Consider the following 16,091-nt stretch of genomic DNA (forward strand, 5'->3'; position numbering starts at 1 on the left):
TTTCCCTTTTCTGTTACTTTCCTCCACAGCACTTGCTGTTAATAGACATAGTATATATATATATATGTTTAATTTCCTTGTGGTCTTTCTCTTCACTATCACTGGTGCCTAAAAACATGCTTGGCAATTAGTGAACATTCAATAAATGTGTTCAACTAATCTGATCTTAACAAAAATTGTTGTCATGTTATTTTATGTTTTCTGTTCTTTTGGGGCAACCTTGCCATTTCCTTTTGTTCTATATGGGATTTTATCCGAAACATCTTCCTCACCCCAATGGTTTAGAAGATAATCATCCTCCTACTTTTATTCTACTAATGGGTATCTTCAGTGTTAAAAGAAATGTGAATCCACTGACTTCTTCTGTATAAATTTAAAAGCCCTTACACCTTGGCTCACATGCCACTTTTTAAAAATTTTATTTATTTATTTTAGGCTGCGTGGCGTCTTTGTTGCTGCGCGTGGGCCTTCTCTAGTTGTGGCGAGCAGGGGCTACTCTTTGTTGCGGTGTGCAGGCTTCTCATTGCAGTGGCTTCTTTTGTTGTGAAGCACAGGCTCCAGGCGCGCGGGCTTCCGTAGTTGTGGCTTGCGGGCTCTAGAGCGCAGGCTCAGTAGTTGTGGCACGTGGGCTTAGTTGCTCTGCGGCATGTGGGATCTTCCTGGACCAGGGCTTGAACCCGTGTCCCCTGCATTGGCAGGAGGATTCTTAACCAATGCACCACCAGGGAAGTCCCCATGCCAATTTCTGATGACATATTTTAGACCAAAATTATTATTGTTTTTAATTTTAAGTAATTTTTTTTTTTTACAATTTATGTTAGTTTATAAAGATACGAATGACTATTTGGATCTTACTCTACGCTTAAATGGTTTCATTACTCATCACCAATCATTTTATATCATAACTTCTCCATTCCTTAAGTTGTTCATTTTGATAGCAATATTCTCGGAAAGACAGACTGATGAAATGTTCTTCGAGCCCATACATGTCTGAGAATACGGTCCTAACATACAACTTGGGATGTGACTTGAAATGCACGTACTGCATTACAATCAATCTTTTTTTCCACTCAACCTTGAGAATGTGTTGCTTAGCTATCTAAGGCTAGTCTACTTTTTACGTTTATACTGTTTCTGCCTGGATCACTATAGCTTGCACCTTTGTAACTATGAAAATTAACAACTTTACCAGTTTTTAAGTGATGTTCTCTTTCTGAAATTCCAGTTATATGCAGATTGGGTCTCCCAGATGTATCCACCATGCCTTTCCTCTTAATCATTTTAGACTTTTTAACCTTAATAGACAATAAGTTCTAAGAAGAATGGAAGCACATCTGCCTCGTTCATCACTGCATCTTCTGCATGTAACATAATGCCAGACACATAACAGATGTTCAAGAAATAGTTTCTGAATTAAAGTAAAACTAAACTCTCTTCTGAATTGCTTGTATCTCTGCAGTTTTATCTCTGTTATTCATTAGATTTTCCATAACACTCAAACCACTGTTCACTGCTTCCCAGCACTGCTTTTGTTTCCATTCAGTCTTCTTAAATCTAAGCTGCCTGCTTGCTCTAGGTTTTAGATGTAATGTCCCCGTGAATCTTGCTGAAAACAGTAAATTAAAAATTTTAAAGTCTTGTTTGTTTTGTCTTTGCAAAGGGTTGACCTGCAGCACTATTTTACAATTACAAGGGTACTGTTTGTTGGAAAATCTGATTCTACTTTTTTATCAAGGGCTCCTGCTCCTTTAAGGAAAATTTTCAGTATCGACATGTGTCCATTTCTCTGGAAAAGAAGAATGCTTGCTTTCAGGAGATTGGTTAAGAATCATTGTTAAGGATTGAGGTCTATGCTGGCTTATGATTAAAAACAAGGTTACTGAGTTTGGCAGAGTTGTGCAGACCCATATTTTAATCTTTCAGGCTTAAATACAGGGATGTAGAAAATTTTAACCTTTTCTCTAACATTTCATTATTGACTCCAAGAAGTAGCAAAATGAAGAGAATGTTCTATGAATCACAGCCAGAGTCCAAGGCTATCCTAACATGAAATATCAAACGTGGGCAGAAAAGTTTCATCGTAGTTTTGACTATTCATGCCAAAATTAAGATGTGGATCAAGAAAACTTTAGGGCTGCCCTTTCTTTTCTAGTTTGAGTTTCAAGCCTATTTTGGGCTTGCTCTATTAGGAAAACTTAATGTCTTCCCCTGTGATAACAGGCCAGAAAGACTGTCCCATATACTTCTAATCTGAAGAAGCCATAACCAGAGTTCTGTTGGGGATCCCCTCTGGTCAGTCACAACACAGAAGTCAGGAGTTAGCATTCTAAGGCTTCAGTTCAGCACCATCCAAACCATATTTAATTGAAGAACATCAACGTTTTTGACAGGTAGATGGCATGTTTTCTAGTTTCTAGTGTTGATACTTAGCCCATTCATTACCATGAAAATCAAAACAGTAAAATATGGGGACTTCCCTGATAGCACAGTGGTTAAGAATCCGCCTGCCGATGCAGGGGACACCGGTTTGAGCCCTGTTTGGGGAAGATCCCACATGCCGCAGAGCAAGTAAGCCTGTGCACCGCCACTACCGAGCCTGTGCTCTACAGCCCGCGAGCCACAACTACTGAAGCCTGCACGCCTAGAGCCCGTACTCTGCAACAAAGAGAAGCCACCACAATGAGATATCCACGCACTGCAACTAAGAGTAGCCCCTGCTCTCCACAACTAGAGAAAGCATGTGCACAACAGACCCAAAGCAGCCAAAAATAAATCAATATGATTGGGCTATCTGACTTGCACTGCTGCCTTACCAAACTTATCAATAAGTCACTCTAATACCCTAAATGTATCCTTAGTCACCCATTTTCCCAGATTAAACATTTTAGAATTAAAGAAGACTGATCTCCCCAGTTCTCCAAATTTAATGATCAGCCAGTCTTGCTTGAGAGTCACTGGTATAAGCTACTTCTCCTTTCTATTCTCAAGGTTACTATCTACCCCAAACCATTACTATTATTAATAACAGTCTGGTTGGCTAGATGAGCACTCTAACTGGATCAGTGATCTTTTCTCTTCTTTCCTTTAATCAATTTGCTAAGCTTTCTTTGCCTTCAGAGTCATTTGCCCAACTAATTCATTCTGCAGATCACTTCCTGATGAACCTTTCTAATCCATCCATTTCATTATGTCATAGCACTGCTGAAAACCTTGAGTAACATTTAACTGTCTACAGGATAAAGTTTAAATTTTTAAATTATGCATTCAATTCTTGATTCCCCTTATTATCCTCTGCAACTAGACATGGCCACGTGTCACAGTTCTGGTAAATCAAATGTAGGTTAAAGTTGCTGGGGAACTTGCTCTTCCTGGAGGGGTTGGTGGGGGGATAAAAATCCATTCTGCTCTTGATTTTTATTCCTTTCTTTCTGCTTGGAAGACAGAAACAATATCAGAAGGTACAACAACCATCTTACAAACAAGAATGAAAGGTACACGCTAACGATAGTGGAGGAGAAAATCAAAAAGGCTGGGTTCCTGAAGATAGTATGGAGCTGCTGCACCAGCCATGGACCGCCTGCCTGCAGATTTCCTGTTATGAGATAAATAAACCTCGGATTTGTTTAATAAAACAATGGTGAAGTTTTCTGTTAATTGAAAATGAAAGAAATTCTAAATTGGTAATAACTAGGGTCACCATGTTATTCATTATTCAAATCAGGACAATGGGACAATGGAATGGGCACGTATATAGCAGGTGTTAGTAAACTAGGACGACGCGTTACTCTGGTAGTAACTAACCAGAAAACATAAGAGAAAAAAATAAATAACTCTTTTATCTAATAGCAATTGAAATAATATTTATGATGTATATAAATAAATATAAATAAAAGTTAAATTTAACACTTCCTCCAAAATGTACGTTATGGAAACATTACAAAAGGATGTCATGGAAAACAATGTGGGACTTCCCTTGTGGTGCAGTGGTTAAGAACCCACTTGCCAATGCAGGGGACACAGGTTCGATCCAGGAAGATCCCACATGCCGTAGAGCAACTAAGCCTGTGCACCACAACTACCGAGCCTGCCCTCTAGAACCCACGAGCCACAACTACTGAGCCCTCGTGCCACAGTTACTGAAGACCACGCACATAGAGCCCATGCTCTGCAACAAGAGAAGCCACTGCAAGGAGAAGCCCGTGCACCACAACAAAGAGTAGCCACTGCTCACCACAACTAGAGAAAGCCTGTGCACAGCAATGAAGACCCAATGCAGCCAAATATAAATAAATTTATTTAAAAAACATGTAAAACTTGCTGAGGGACACTAGATGAAACCTAAATAAATGGAGAGATAAACCACGTTTCTGACAGAAAGATTTAGTATTGTAAAGACATCAATACAAATTCAATATAGTATCATTTAAACTCTCAATAAGATTGTTCAGAGAACTTAAACTGATTCTGAAACAAATATTGAGGAGTAAATGTTTAAGATTAACCAAAATAAATTTAAATAAAGAACAAAGAAAAGGATTCTATTAGAAAACTAAGCAAATATTATAAAGTTACAGTTGTTATAATAATTGAAAGCATACAGTATTTGTAAAAAATAAACAGACTGAAACAGATCTGTGTGTACAGGATAATTTATACACATAAAGACAGCTTTCCAAATCAATGAGGAAAGACAAATCAGGCATAAATGGTGTTCGGTTAATTGGTTACCCATTTTGGAAACAATATTGATACTATTCACACATTATACCACAAATCACAGATTTAAAACATAATGGAAGCATATCTTTTTGGCACTGGTACAAAGGTCTTCTAAAACAAGATAAAAGAAAGAAAGCAAAAGCCATTAAGAGGAAAAAAGGTAATAAACTTTAGTACACTGAAATTACTTAAAACTTTATATATGTATACATACAAGCAATAGTCTAAAAGAAAATACTTCTCATTTATAACACAAAGTTAGTGTCTAGGATAATGAACACCTTCAGATGAAATTTTTTTAAAAGACAAATAACCTAAAAACAAAACAAAACAAAAAAGACAACCTAACAGAACAATGTGAGAAGATATATACAACAGGTAATAGAGATAGCTAGTAATTATATTAAAAGATGTTGAAGTTCAATAATAATCAGGAAAATGCAACTTAAAACTAGATACCAGATGGGATCAAATGGTGGAGGAGTTAAGACGTGGAATTCCCACAGGTACATCAAAAATACATCTACTATAGGGCTTCCCTGGTGGCGCAGTGGTTGAGAGTCCGCCTGCCGATGCAAGGGGCACGGCTTTGTGCCCCGGTCCGGGAGGATCCCGCATGCTGCAGAGCGGCTGGGCCCATGAGCCACGGCCACTGGGCCTGTGTGTCCGGAGCCTGTGCTCTGCAGTGGGGGAGGCCATAGCAGTGAGAGGCCCGCGTACCGCAAAAAAACCCCAAAAACCAAAAAACATCTACATGTGGAACAGCTCTCACAGAACATCTACTGAACACTGACAGAAGACCTCTGACTTCCAAAAGGGCAAGAAAATCTCCAGGTAACTGGGTAGGGCAAACGAAACTAGAAAAGAAAGAAAGGAAGAATCTGCCTGCCAATGCAGGGGACAAGGGTTCAAGCCCTGGTCTGGGAAGATCCCACATGCTGCGGAGCAACTAAGCCCGTGTGCCACAGCTACTGAAGCCTGCGCACCTAGAGCCCATGTTCTGCAACAAGAGAAGCCACTGCAATGAGAAGCCCGTGTACTGCAACGAAGAGTAGCCCCCGCTCGCTGCTACTAGAGAAAGCTCGCACACAGCAACGGAGACCCAATGCAGCCATAAATAAATAAACAAACAAATAAATAAAAATTTTAAAAAAAGGAAAGAAAGAAAGGAAGGAAATCGGGACAGGACCTGTGCCTCTGGGAGGGAGCTGTGAAAGAAAAGGTTTCCACACACTGTGAAGTCCCCTCGCTGGCAAGTAGATCAGCCAAGCCAGAGGGTAGGCTTCAGAGGAAAGCACAGCAACAGGTGTGTGGAGTGCAAAGTGCGGAGAGACCTGCACAGAGGCTCATACCGACTGGCACTCCCCAGCCCGAGACACTTGTCTGCTCGCTCACCTGCTGGGATGGGTGGGGGCTAGGTACTGAGGCTTGGGCTTCAGAGGTCAGACTCTGGGGAGAGTACTGGGGTTGGCTGAGTGAAGACAGCCCTGAGGGGGCTACGGTGTAATGCACCACAACTGAGGAAGTCCAGGAAGAAAGCTGGGCCCACCAGAGAGGCAAGGCACCACTGTTGTTGGGGGGTACACAAGGAGGAGACTGGCCCACCTCTGGAGCTTCTTTCTCTGTGCACTCGCAGGCGGCAGGACACTGCCTACACAAGCTCCAGGGGCGGGTGTGCAAGCCACTGCTGATGCCAAGGGCCCTGTGAGTGGGTGCAGGTCACTGCCCCCACCTTCCCGGGAGCAGGCACAGCCCACCACTGCCGAGGGTCCCATGATCGGGGCCAACTGCCCTGGGAGCGTGCATGGCCTACCATTGCTGCTGAGGGTCTCACGACCCAGTGCCAACCACTGCCCCCACCTCCCCGGGGGTGTAAAAACCACCACTACCACTGTGGAGTGACCCGCAACTGGGACCCAACCACTGTCCCTGACTTCCTGGGAGCTTGCAGGAGCTGTGCACCTGTGCAACCCCTATCAAGGGGATAACAGCCAGCACATGCTAAGGAAAGAGACAGCAAGCATCCAAACCAAAAACAGCCCTCATGCCAAAAAAATATTAAACCCACACCAGCTACACAGGGACACTCCCACTTATAAATAGCTCCCCAAGACTACAGTAGATAACTGTTTCCCCTACACTCACAAACTAAGAGATACGTAAACAAAATGAAGAAGCAGAGGAAACACTCTCAGTTAAAAGACCAAGAAAATTCCCCTGAAGGAACCAACAACGAAACAGACCACTTCAGTCTAATAGATACTAAGTTCAAAAAGGAGGTAATGAAAACACTGAAAGAGTTAAGAAAGGCTATTGACAGAAATGCATATTACTGTGAAAACGAATGAAACTATAAGGAGGAGCCAAGAAAAATTAGAAACTTCATTTGCTAAGACAAAAGCTGAGCTCAAGGCAATGAACAGCAGAATGAATAATGCAGAAGAAAGAATAAGTGACCTGGAAAAAAGACTAACAGAAATTACACAACCAAAACAGCAGACAGAAAGCCAAATGAAAAAGAATGAAAGCAATATACGAGACCTAAGGGATAACATAAAGCGGGTCAATCTACACACAATAGGGATTCCAGAAGGAGAAGAAAGAGAAAGGGAATTGCAAATGTATTTGAAGAAATTATGGCTGAAAATTTCCCAAACTTAAAGGAGGAAACACATATCCAGATACAGGAAACACAGAGGGTCCCAAACAATATGAACCCAGAGAGACCCACTCCAAGACATAATAAAAGTGGCAAAAGTTAAAGAGAGGATTCTAAAGGCAGCAAGAGAAAAACAAAGAGTTCATTACAAGGGAACCCCCATAAGGCTATGAGCTGATTTCTCTCAGAAACACTGCAGGCCAGAAGGGAGTGACAAAATATATTCGAAGTCTTGAAAGAGAAAAATCTGCAACCTAAAATACTCTACCCAGCAAGACTATCATTTAGAATAGGAGGAGAAATAAAGAATTTCTCAGACAAGCAAGAACTGAAAGAATACAGCAATACTAAACCTATGCTAAAAGAATATTGAAAGGTCATCTCTAAATGGAAAAGAGGCAAGAAGAAATAGGAGGGAGGAAATCACAATTGGAAGGTAAATCACTTAAATTAGCCAGTATACAGATCAAAAAGAAAAAAACAAAACAAAACACCCCATTTGTGAAAGCAATGATAAACACAAGGAACAGCAAAAGGATAAACATGAAGATGTAAAAAGGGACATAAAATCATAAAACGTGGGGAAGCAGAGTAAGAAAATGCAGATTTCTTTTTTTTTACCATGTGTTTGAGCCTATCTGACTATCAGTCTAAAGCAAGCAGACACAGGAGGGGGTTAACATACTTGAAAAACAGGGCAACCACAAATTAAAAACACAATAGATTCACAAAAACCTAAAAGAAGAGAACACAAGCATAAAATAAAAGGAAATCATCAAACCACAAAAAGAAAAAGAAAAAGAAAGGAACAGAGTAGAAACAAAGAATCAACTGAAAAACACCATTTGTAATGGCAATAAATACATACGTATCAACAATTACCTTAAATGTCAGTGGACTGAACGCTCTGATCAAAAGACATAGAGTGGCAGACTGGATAAAAAAACAAGAGCCTACAATATGCTGCCTTCGAGAGACCCACCTTAGGGCAAAAGACACACATAGATTGAAGGTGAGGGGATGAAAAAAGATATTTCATGCAAACGGAAATGACAAGAAAGTGGGAGTTGCGATACTCATATCAGACAAAATAGACTTTAAAGCAAAGGCTAGAAAGAAAGATAAAGGACACTTATATAATGATAAAAGGATCAATACAGGAAGAGGATTTTACACTTATCAACATATATGGACCTAATACAGAAGTACCCAAATACATAAAACAAATACTAACAGACATAAAGGGAGAAACCAATAGGAATACAATAATACTAGGAGATTTTAACACCCACTCGCAGCAATGGACAGATCTTCAAGACAGGATCAATAAGGCAACAAAGGCACTAAATGATACAACAGAACAGTTAGACTTAATTGGTATTTTCAGGACACTACATCCAAAAAAACTAGAATATATATTCCTTTCAAGTGCACACAGAACATTCTCTAGGATTGACCACATCCTAGGTCACAAAACTAACCTCAACGAATTTAAGAGTACGGAAATTATTTTGAGAATCTTCTCTGACCACAGCGGCATGAAACTAGAAATCAACCACAGGAAAAGAAACGAGAAAAAAACTATTACGTGGAGACTAAATAACATGCTAGTAAAAAACCAATCAGTCAACAAGGAAATCAAAATGGAAATTAAAAAATGCCGTGAGACAAACAACAATGGACAGAAAACACAACCATACAAAATCTATGGGACACAGCAAAAGCAGTTCTTAGAGGGAAGTTCATAGCGATACAGGCCTTCATCAAAAACAAGAAAAATCTGAAGTAAACAACCTAACCTACCACCTGACGGCATTAGAAAAAGAACAAGAAACAAAACCTAAAGTCAACTGAAGGGAGGAAATAATAAAGATCAGGGAGTAAATAAATAAAATAGAGATTAAAAAAAAAAATCAACAAAAACAAGAGCTGGTTCTCTGAAAGGGTAAACAGAATTGACAAACCTCTGGCCAGGCTCACCAAAAAGAAAAGAGCAAGAACCCAAATAAACAAAAAAAGAAATGAAAAAGGAGATATCTCAACTGACACTGCATAAATACAAAAAACCATAAGAGAATACTATGAACAATTACATGCCAACACATCTGACGACCTAAGAAGAAATGGACAACTTTCTAGAAACATACAGCCCACCAAAACTGAATCAAGAAGAAATAGATAATTTGAACAGACCGATCACTATAACTGAAATAGAATCTGTAACAAAAAAACTGCCTACAAACAAAAGTCCAGGACAAGATGGCTTCACAGGTGAATTCTACCAAACACGTAAGGAACTTATACCAATTCTTCTCAAACTCTTCCAGAAGACTGAAGAGGAGGGAACACTCCCAAAGACATTCTAAGAAGCCACCATCACCCTGATAACAAAACCAGACAGACACCACCAAAAAAGAAAATTACAGGCCAATATCTTTGATGAATGTAGATGTGAAAATTCTCAACAAAATATTAGGAAACCAAATTCAACAACACATAAAAAAGATCATAAACAACCAAGTGGGATTCATCCCAGGTTCACAAGGATGGTTCAACATATGCAAATCAATCAATGTAATACACCACATTAACAAAAGACAAGTCAGAAACCACACGATCATCTCAATAGACGGAGAAAAAGCATCTGACAAAAATTCAACATCCATTCATGATAAAAACTCTTACCGAAGTGGGAATAGAGGGAACATATCTCAACATAATAAAAGCCATTTATGACAAACCCACAGCCAATATAATGCTCAGCAGTGAAAAGCTGAAAGCCTTCCTGCTAAATCTGGAACAAGACAAGGATGCCCACTCTCACTCTCTCTTCAACATCGTATTGGAAGTCCTAGACACAGCAATCGGACTAGAAAAAGAAATAAAACATATCTGAATTGGAAGGGAAGAGGTAAAGTTGTCACTACATACAGATGACATGATACTATATATAGAAAACCTTAAGGGCTCTACACAAAAACTACTAGATCTAATAAGTGAATTCAGCAAAGTAGCAAGATACAAGATTAACATTCAGAAATCGGTTGCATTCCTTTACACTAACAATGAAATATCAGAAAAGGAATGTAAAAAAAAAATACCTTTTAAAAATCGCACACAAAAAAATAAAATACCTAGGAATAAACCTGACCACGGTGAAACACTTATATGCTGAGAACCATAAAACATTAATAAAGGAAATAAAAGAGGATTCAAAGAAATGGAAAGATATACCATGCTCTTGGAATGGAAGAAACAATACTGTTAAAATGGCAACACTACCCAAAGCAATCTACAGATTTAATGCAATCCCTATCAAACTACCCATAACATCTTTCACAGAACTAGAACAAATAATCCAAAAATTTATATGGAACCATAAAAGAGCCAGAATTGCCAGAGCAATCCTGAGGGAAAAAAAGCAAGCAGGAGGCATAACTCTCCCAGACTCAGACAATACTACAAAGCTACAGTTATCAAAACAGTGTGGTACTGGTACAAAAACAGGCATATGGATCAATGGAACAGAATAGAGAGCCCAGAAATAAACCCACACACATACAGTCAATTAATCTTCAACACAGGAGGCAAGAATATACAATGGGAAAAAGACAGTCTCTTCAGCAAGTGGTGTTGGGAAGTTGGACAGCTGCATGTAAATCAATGAAGTTAGAATACACCCTCACACCGTGGACAAAAATAAACTCAAATGGCTTAAAGACTTAAACATAAGACGTGACACCATAAAACTCCTAGAAGAGAGCACAAGCAAAACATTCTCTGACATAAGTCATACCAATGTTTTCTTAGGTCAGTCTCCAAAGGCAACAGAATAAAAATAAACAAATGGGGGCTTCCCTGGTGGCGCAGTGGTTGAGAGTCCGCCTGCCGATGCAGGGGACACGGGTTCGTGCCCTGGTCCGGGAAGATCCCACGTGCCGTGGAGCGGCTGGGCCTGTGAGCCATGGCCGCTGAGCCTGCGCATCCGGAGCCTGTGCTCCGCAACGGGAGAGGCCACAACAGTGAGAGGCCCGCGTACCACAAAAAAAATAAATAAATAAAATAAAATTTAAAAAAAATCAAAAAAAAAATAAAATAAAATAAACAAATGGGACCTAATCAAACTTACAAGCTTTTCCACAGCAAAGGAAACCAGAAACAAAATGAAAAGACAACCTACAGAATAGGAGAAAATATTTGCAAACGATTCGACCGACAAGGGCTTCATTTGCAAAATATATGAACAGGTCATACATCTCAACAACAAAAAAACTAACTGAAAAATGGGCAGAAGACCTAAATAGACATTTCTCCAAAGATGACATACAAATGGCCAATAGGCACATGAAAAGATACTCAACACTGCTAATTATTAGAGAAATGCAAATCAAAACTACAATGAGGTACCACCTCACACTGGTCAGAATGGCCATCATTAAAAAGTCTACAAATAATAAATGCTGGAGAGGGTGTGGAGAAAAGGGAACCTTCCTATACTGTTGGTGGGAATGTAATTTGGTGCAGCCACCGTGGAAAACAGTATGGAGGTTCCTCAGAAAACTAAAAATAGAATTACCATATGATCCAGCAATCCCACTCCTGGGCATATATCCAGATAAAACTGTAATTCAAAAAGATACATGCACCACTTTGTTCATAGCTAACCGCTGGACAACGATCGTCAAAAAAATGTCGGAAGCTACCAAAAAAGATACCCAACATCCAGAGACTGAGAAGAAGCCACAACGAGGGGGCAGGATGGGTGCAATCGCGATAAAATCAAATCCCATACCCACTGGGTGGGAGACCCACAAACTGGAACCTGAGCCCCATGTCAGGCTTCCCAGCCTGGGGGTCCAGCAACAGGAGGAGGAGTCCCCAGAGAAACTGGCTTTGTAGGCCAGCAGGCTTTGATCACAGGAATTCCACAGGGCTGGGGGAAGCAGAAACTCCACTCTTCCCCCAGGGTGCACATAAAGTCATGTGCACACCAGGACCCAGGGGAAAAAAGCAGTGACTCTATAAAAGATTGGGTCAGACCTACCTGCCTAGTATTATAGGATCTCCTGCGGAGGCAGGGGGCAGCTGTGGCACATTGCGGGAACAAAGCCTCTGGCAGCAGCAATTCTGGGAAGTACACACTGGCATGAGCCCTCCCAGAGGCCACCATTAGCTCCACCAAACATCCTGTAGGCTCCAGTGCTGGGTCGCCTCAGGCCAAACAACCAGCAGTGCGAGAACACAGCCCCACCCATCAGCAGACAAGTCTCCCTGAGCACAGCCCTGCCCAACAGAGAGACAAGACCCAGCTCTACCCACCACTAGGCAGGAACCAGCCCCTCCCATCAGAAAGCCTGCACAAACCTCTTAGATAGCCTCATCCACCAGAGGAGAGCAGAAGCAAGAACTACAATCCTGCAGCCTGCAGAACGGAAACCGCAATCACAGAAAGTTAGAAAAAATGAGACGGAAGAGGAATATGTCCCAGATGAAGGAACAAGATGAAACCCCAGAAGAACAACTAGGTGAAGTGGAGATAGCCAACCTACTAGAAAAAGAATTCAGAATAATGATAGTGAAGATGATCCAAGATCTCGGAAAAAGAATGGAGGCAAGGATCAAGAAGATGCAAGAAATGTTTAACAAAGACCTAGAAGAACTAAGGAACAAACAAACAGAGATGAACAACACAATAACTGAAATTAAAAATACACTAGAAGGAATCAGTGGCAGAAGAACACATAAATGACCTGAAAGAAAGAATGGTGGAAATCGCTGCCACAGAACAGAATAAAGAATAAAAAGAAATGAAGACAGTCTAAGAGACCTCTGGGACAACATTAAATGCACCAACATTCACATTATAGGGGTCCCAGTAGGAGAAGAGAGACAGAACGGACCTGAGAAAATGTTTTAAGAGATAATAGCTGAAAAATTCCCTAACGTGGGAAAGGAAACAGTCACCGAAGTCCAGGAAGCGCAGATAGTCCCAGGCAGGATAAACCCAAGGAGGAAAGCTGAGACAAATAGTAATCAAATGGACAAAATTAAAGACAAAGAAAAAGTATTAAAACAACAAGGGAACACCCATAAGATTATCAGATGATTTCTCTGTGGAAAGTCTGCAGGCCAGAAGGGAGTGGCATGATATATTTAAAGTGATGAAAGGGAAGAACCTATAACCAAGAACACTCTGCCCAGCAAGGCTCTCATTCAGATTTGATGGAGAAATCAAAAGCTTAACAGACAAACAAAAGCTAAGAGAATTCAGCACCACCAGACCAGCTTTGCAACAAATGCTAAAGGAACTTCTCAAGCGGGAAAGAGACCAGCAACTTAAAACAACCTTGTACATATATAGACTGCTATACCAAAACCTCATGGGAACAGCAAACCCAAACACTACCACAGATACACACACAAAAGAGAAAAAACAACCCAAATCAAAACTAAAGATGATCATCAAAACTAGATACCATTTTTTACATACTGAATTTTAAAACTGCAAATATTAAGATGTCATTGATAACAGAGAAACACCAGTACTCACATAAATTATTAGACTATAAATTATTAGTTATTTAACAGGCAATCTAATATTATTAATTACTGTATACCCTATAACCCAGCAATTCCACTGTAGCTATCACCTTAAAAAACACTATCATAAATGCATTAAGAAAGGCCTGTGAAAGCCATATACAAGGAAGTTAACTGAAGTCCTATTTATAGCAATTTATAGTAAACTAGAAATAACCTAAATAGCAATCCATAAGGAACTGGTGAAATAACTGTGGTATATTCATAGGAAGTAACACCACATATAACCTTAAAAGAATAAGGAAAATCTATAACGTACTAACATGGTTTGATCTCCAAATCAAATTAGTAATTGAAAAATGTGTGCTCCAACGCAGGCATTCTTCAGTAAATAAGAAAATAAAATAAAAAGAACACATATACACAAAGCAAAACTTACTGGATATTTTAAAGTACTTCTATAGACTTACCTATGGATATATAAACTAAAGCAAAGAAAATGATCTACAAAGACTAAACTCCTAAACGTTGATACTTCTAAGGAAGCAAAAGGCCCAGAAGAATATATACACTATGATTCTGTTTATAGAAACTTCAAAACAGGCAAAACTCAAGTATTAGAAACCAAGGTGGGGTTACACACTCCCTTCTGCCCCAAAGTATTCAAAAGAAGTATGCAAGGGGCTTCCAGGGTGTTGTCAGTGTTGCAGTTTGTGACTTAGGTAGAGGTTCACAGACTTTTGCTAATACTGTTAAGTATTTTCCCCTAGTCTACTGCTTATCATTCAGTACTGTTTACAGTGTGATATATATATGTATGCATAAAGATGTTGCTAAGTTCAATGTATTTGAATTTATACCTAACCTGTGGAGTGAACATTTTTGTTTTATGCCTTTTTCTGTATGTGCCATACTTAAACAAAAAATTAATCAACAATGAATCACATAAGAACTTAATTCAGTTTACCTGTGACTTTTTCTTTCCTGGAACACATACTTTCACACTTTTCCCATTTATCAGAAGTGGTGTTGTTTCAATGTACTTCATGACTGCAGTAATTGCCTCTTTAAATTCCATTTCCAAGTAAGCCTAAAATGAAATGTATTCCACTTTTAGCCAAAAAAATCTACCTTAAATTTCTCTGTATGACCTAATATAATACTTCTTCGTGGAATATGAAACTGAAATTACCTCAAGTCCTGGTTACTTTCACCTCTTTTTGTTTCGCTAAAGTGTAATTTGATGTTTAGGATGTTTTCACACATGAAATGGACACTTAATCTTATAGAATTTCTGTACCATTACCAAGGTAAGAAGGAAGCATGGGTCCATGGCAGGATCATGGAACAATAAGAAATGGGAAGGAGGGCTCACTGAACAATCGAAGAGAAGGCAGGATCTGGTCTAGCTGCTGTTAAGTCTGACCTTTTTAAGGGTTCTTGCAACAAAGAAAACAATACCAACTATGTTCCTTTGTCTTACCTCGCAATTTTTTACGTTCTGCTTAACCTAGGGTTTGTAGTTCTGGTGAACTCTACTATGTGAGTTATAGGAATACAACTCATATGTAAAAAAATACTGTACAGATAAAATCATTTTTTTAATATGACCTTACTGGTGTACTAAAGCAACGAATGGCAAACTATGGCCTGCCACCTGTTTTTGTAAACAGGTTTTTTGAACACAGCCATGCTCATTCATTTATATATTATCTAAGACTGTGTTTGTACAACAACAGAGTTGTATAGCAGAGTTGAATAGCTGAAATCCTATAACATGCAACGCCTAAAATATTATCTGGCCCTTCAAGGAAAAAGTGTGCTCTTCTAAGAAAACAGTGTGCTGTTTGAAACGATATAAAGCAGTATTTAGGGACATTGTTCATTCGAATCCAAACATTTACATAAATCAGTTAACAATTGTGTATGCAGGAAAAGCAGCTAAAAGATCCAACAACAGTCTTTATAAAATAATGACTTTGTATGAATTTTAGAACAGACTAAATAACTCACTTCCTTTCTATATGGAACAATCAGGACATCATTAACTTTTCCAAATGGCTGAAATATTTTTCTTATATCGTCTTCAGTACAGCCATCCTCTGGTAATTCAGATATAAGAAGAACGGGACCATAATGTGAAGACTGATCTTTCCGAAGCTTTTTTGGGGAT

General features: G+C 39.4%; 1 protein-coding gene across 1 annotated transcript in view; it reads right to left on the bottom strand.

The window, feature by feature from the left end:
• The window catches only part of ZNF638 (zinc finger protein 638), an 84,211-nt gene that overhangs the window by 40,565 nt on the left and 27,555 nt on the right, over positions 1 to 16,091 (bottom strand). The window contains exons 7-8 of the mRNA XM_065890938.1: positions 15,932 to 16,078; positions 14,886 to 15,008 (exon numbers count right to left, since the gene is read on the bottom strand). Coding sequence (XP_065747010.1) covers positions 14,886 to 15,008; positions 15,932 to 16,078 — 270 coding nt within the window. The remainder of the gene's footprint in view (positions 1 to 14,885; positions 15,009 to 15,931; positions 16,079 to 16,091) is intronic.

The sequence above is a fragment of the Phocoena phocoena genome, chromosome 14 (genome assembly GCF_963924675.1).
Source record: "Phocoena phocoena chromosome 14, mPhoPho1.1, whole genome shotgun sequence".
Taxonomy (NCBI): domain Eukaryota; kingdom Metazoa; phylum Chordata; class Mammalia; order Artiodactyla; family Phocoenidae; genus Phocoena; species Phocoena phocoena.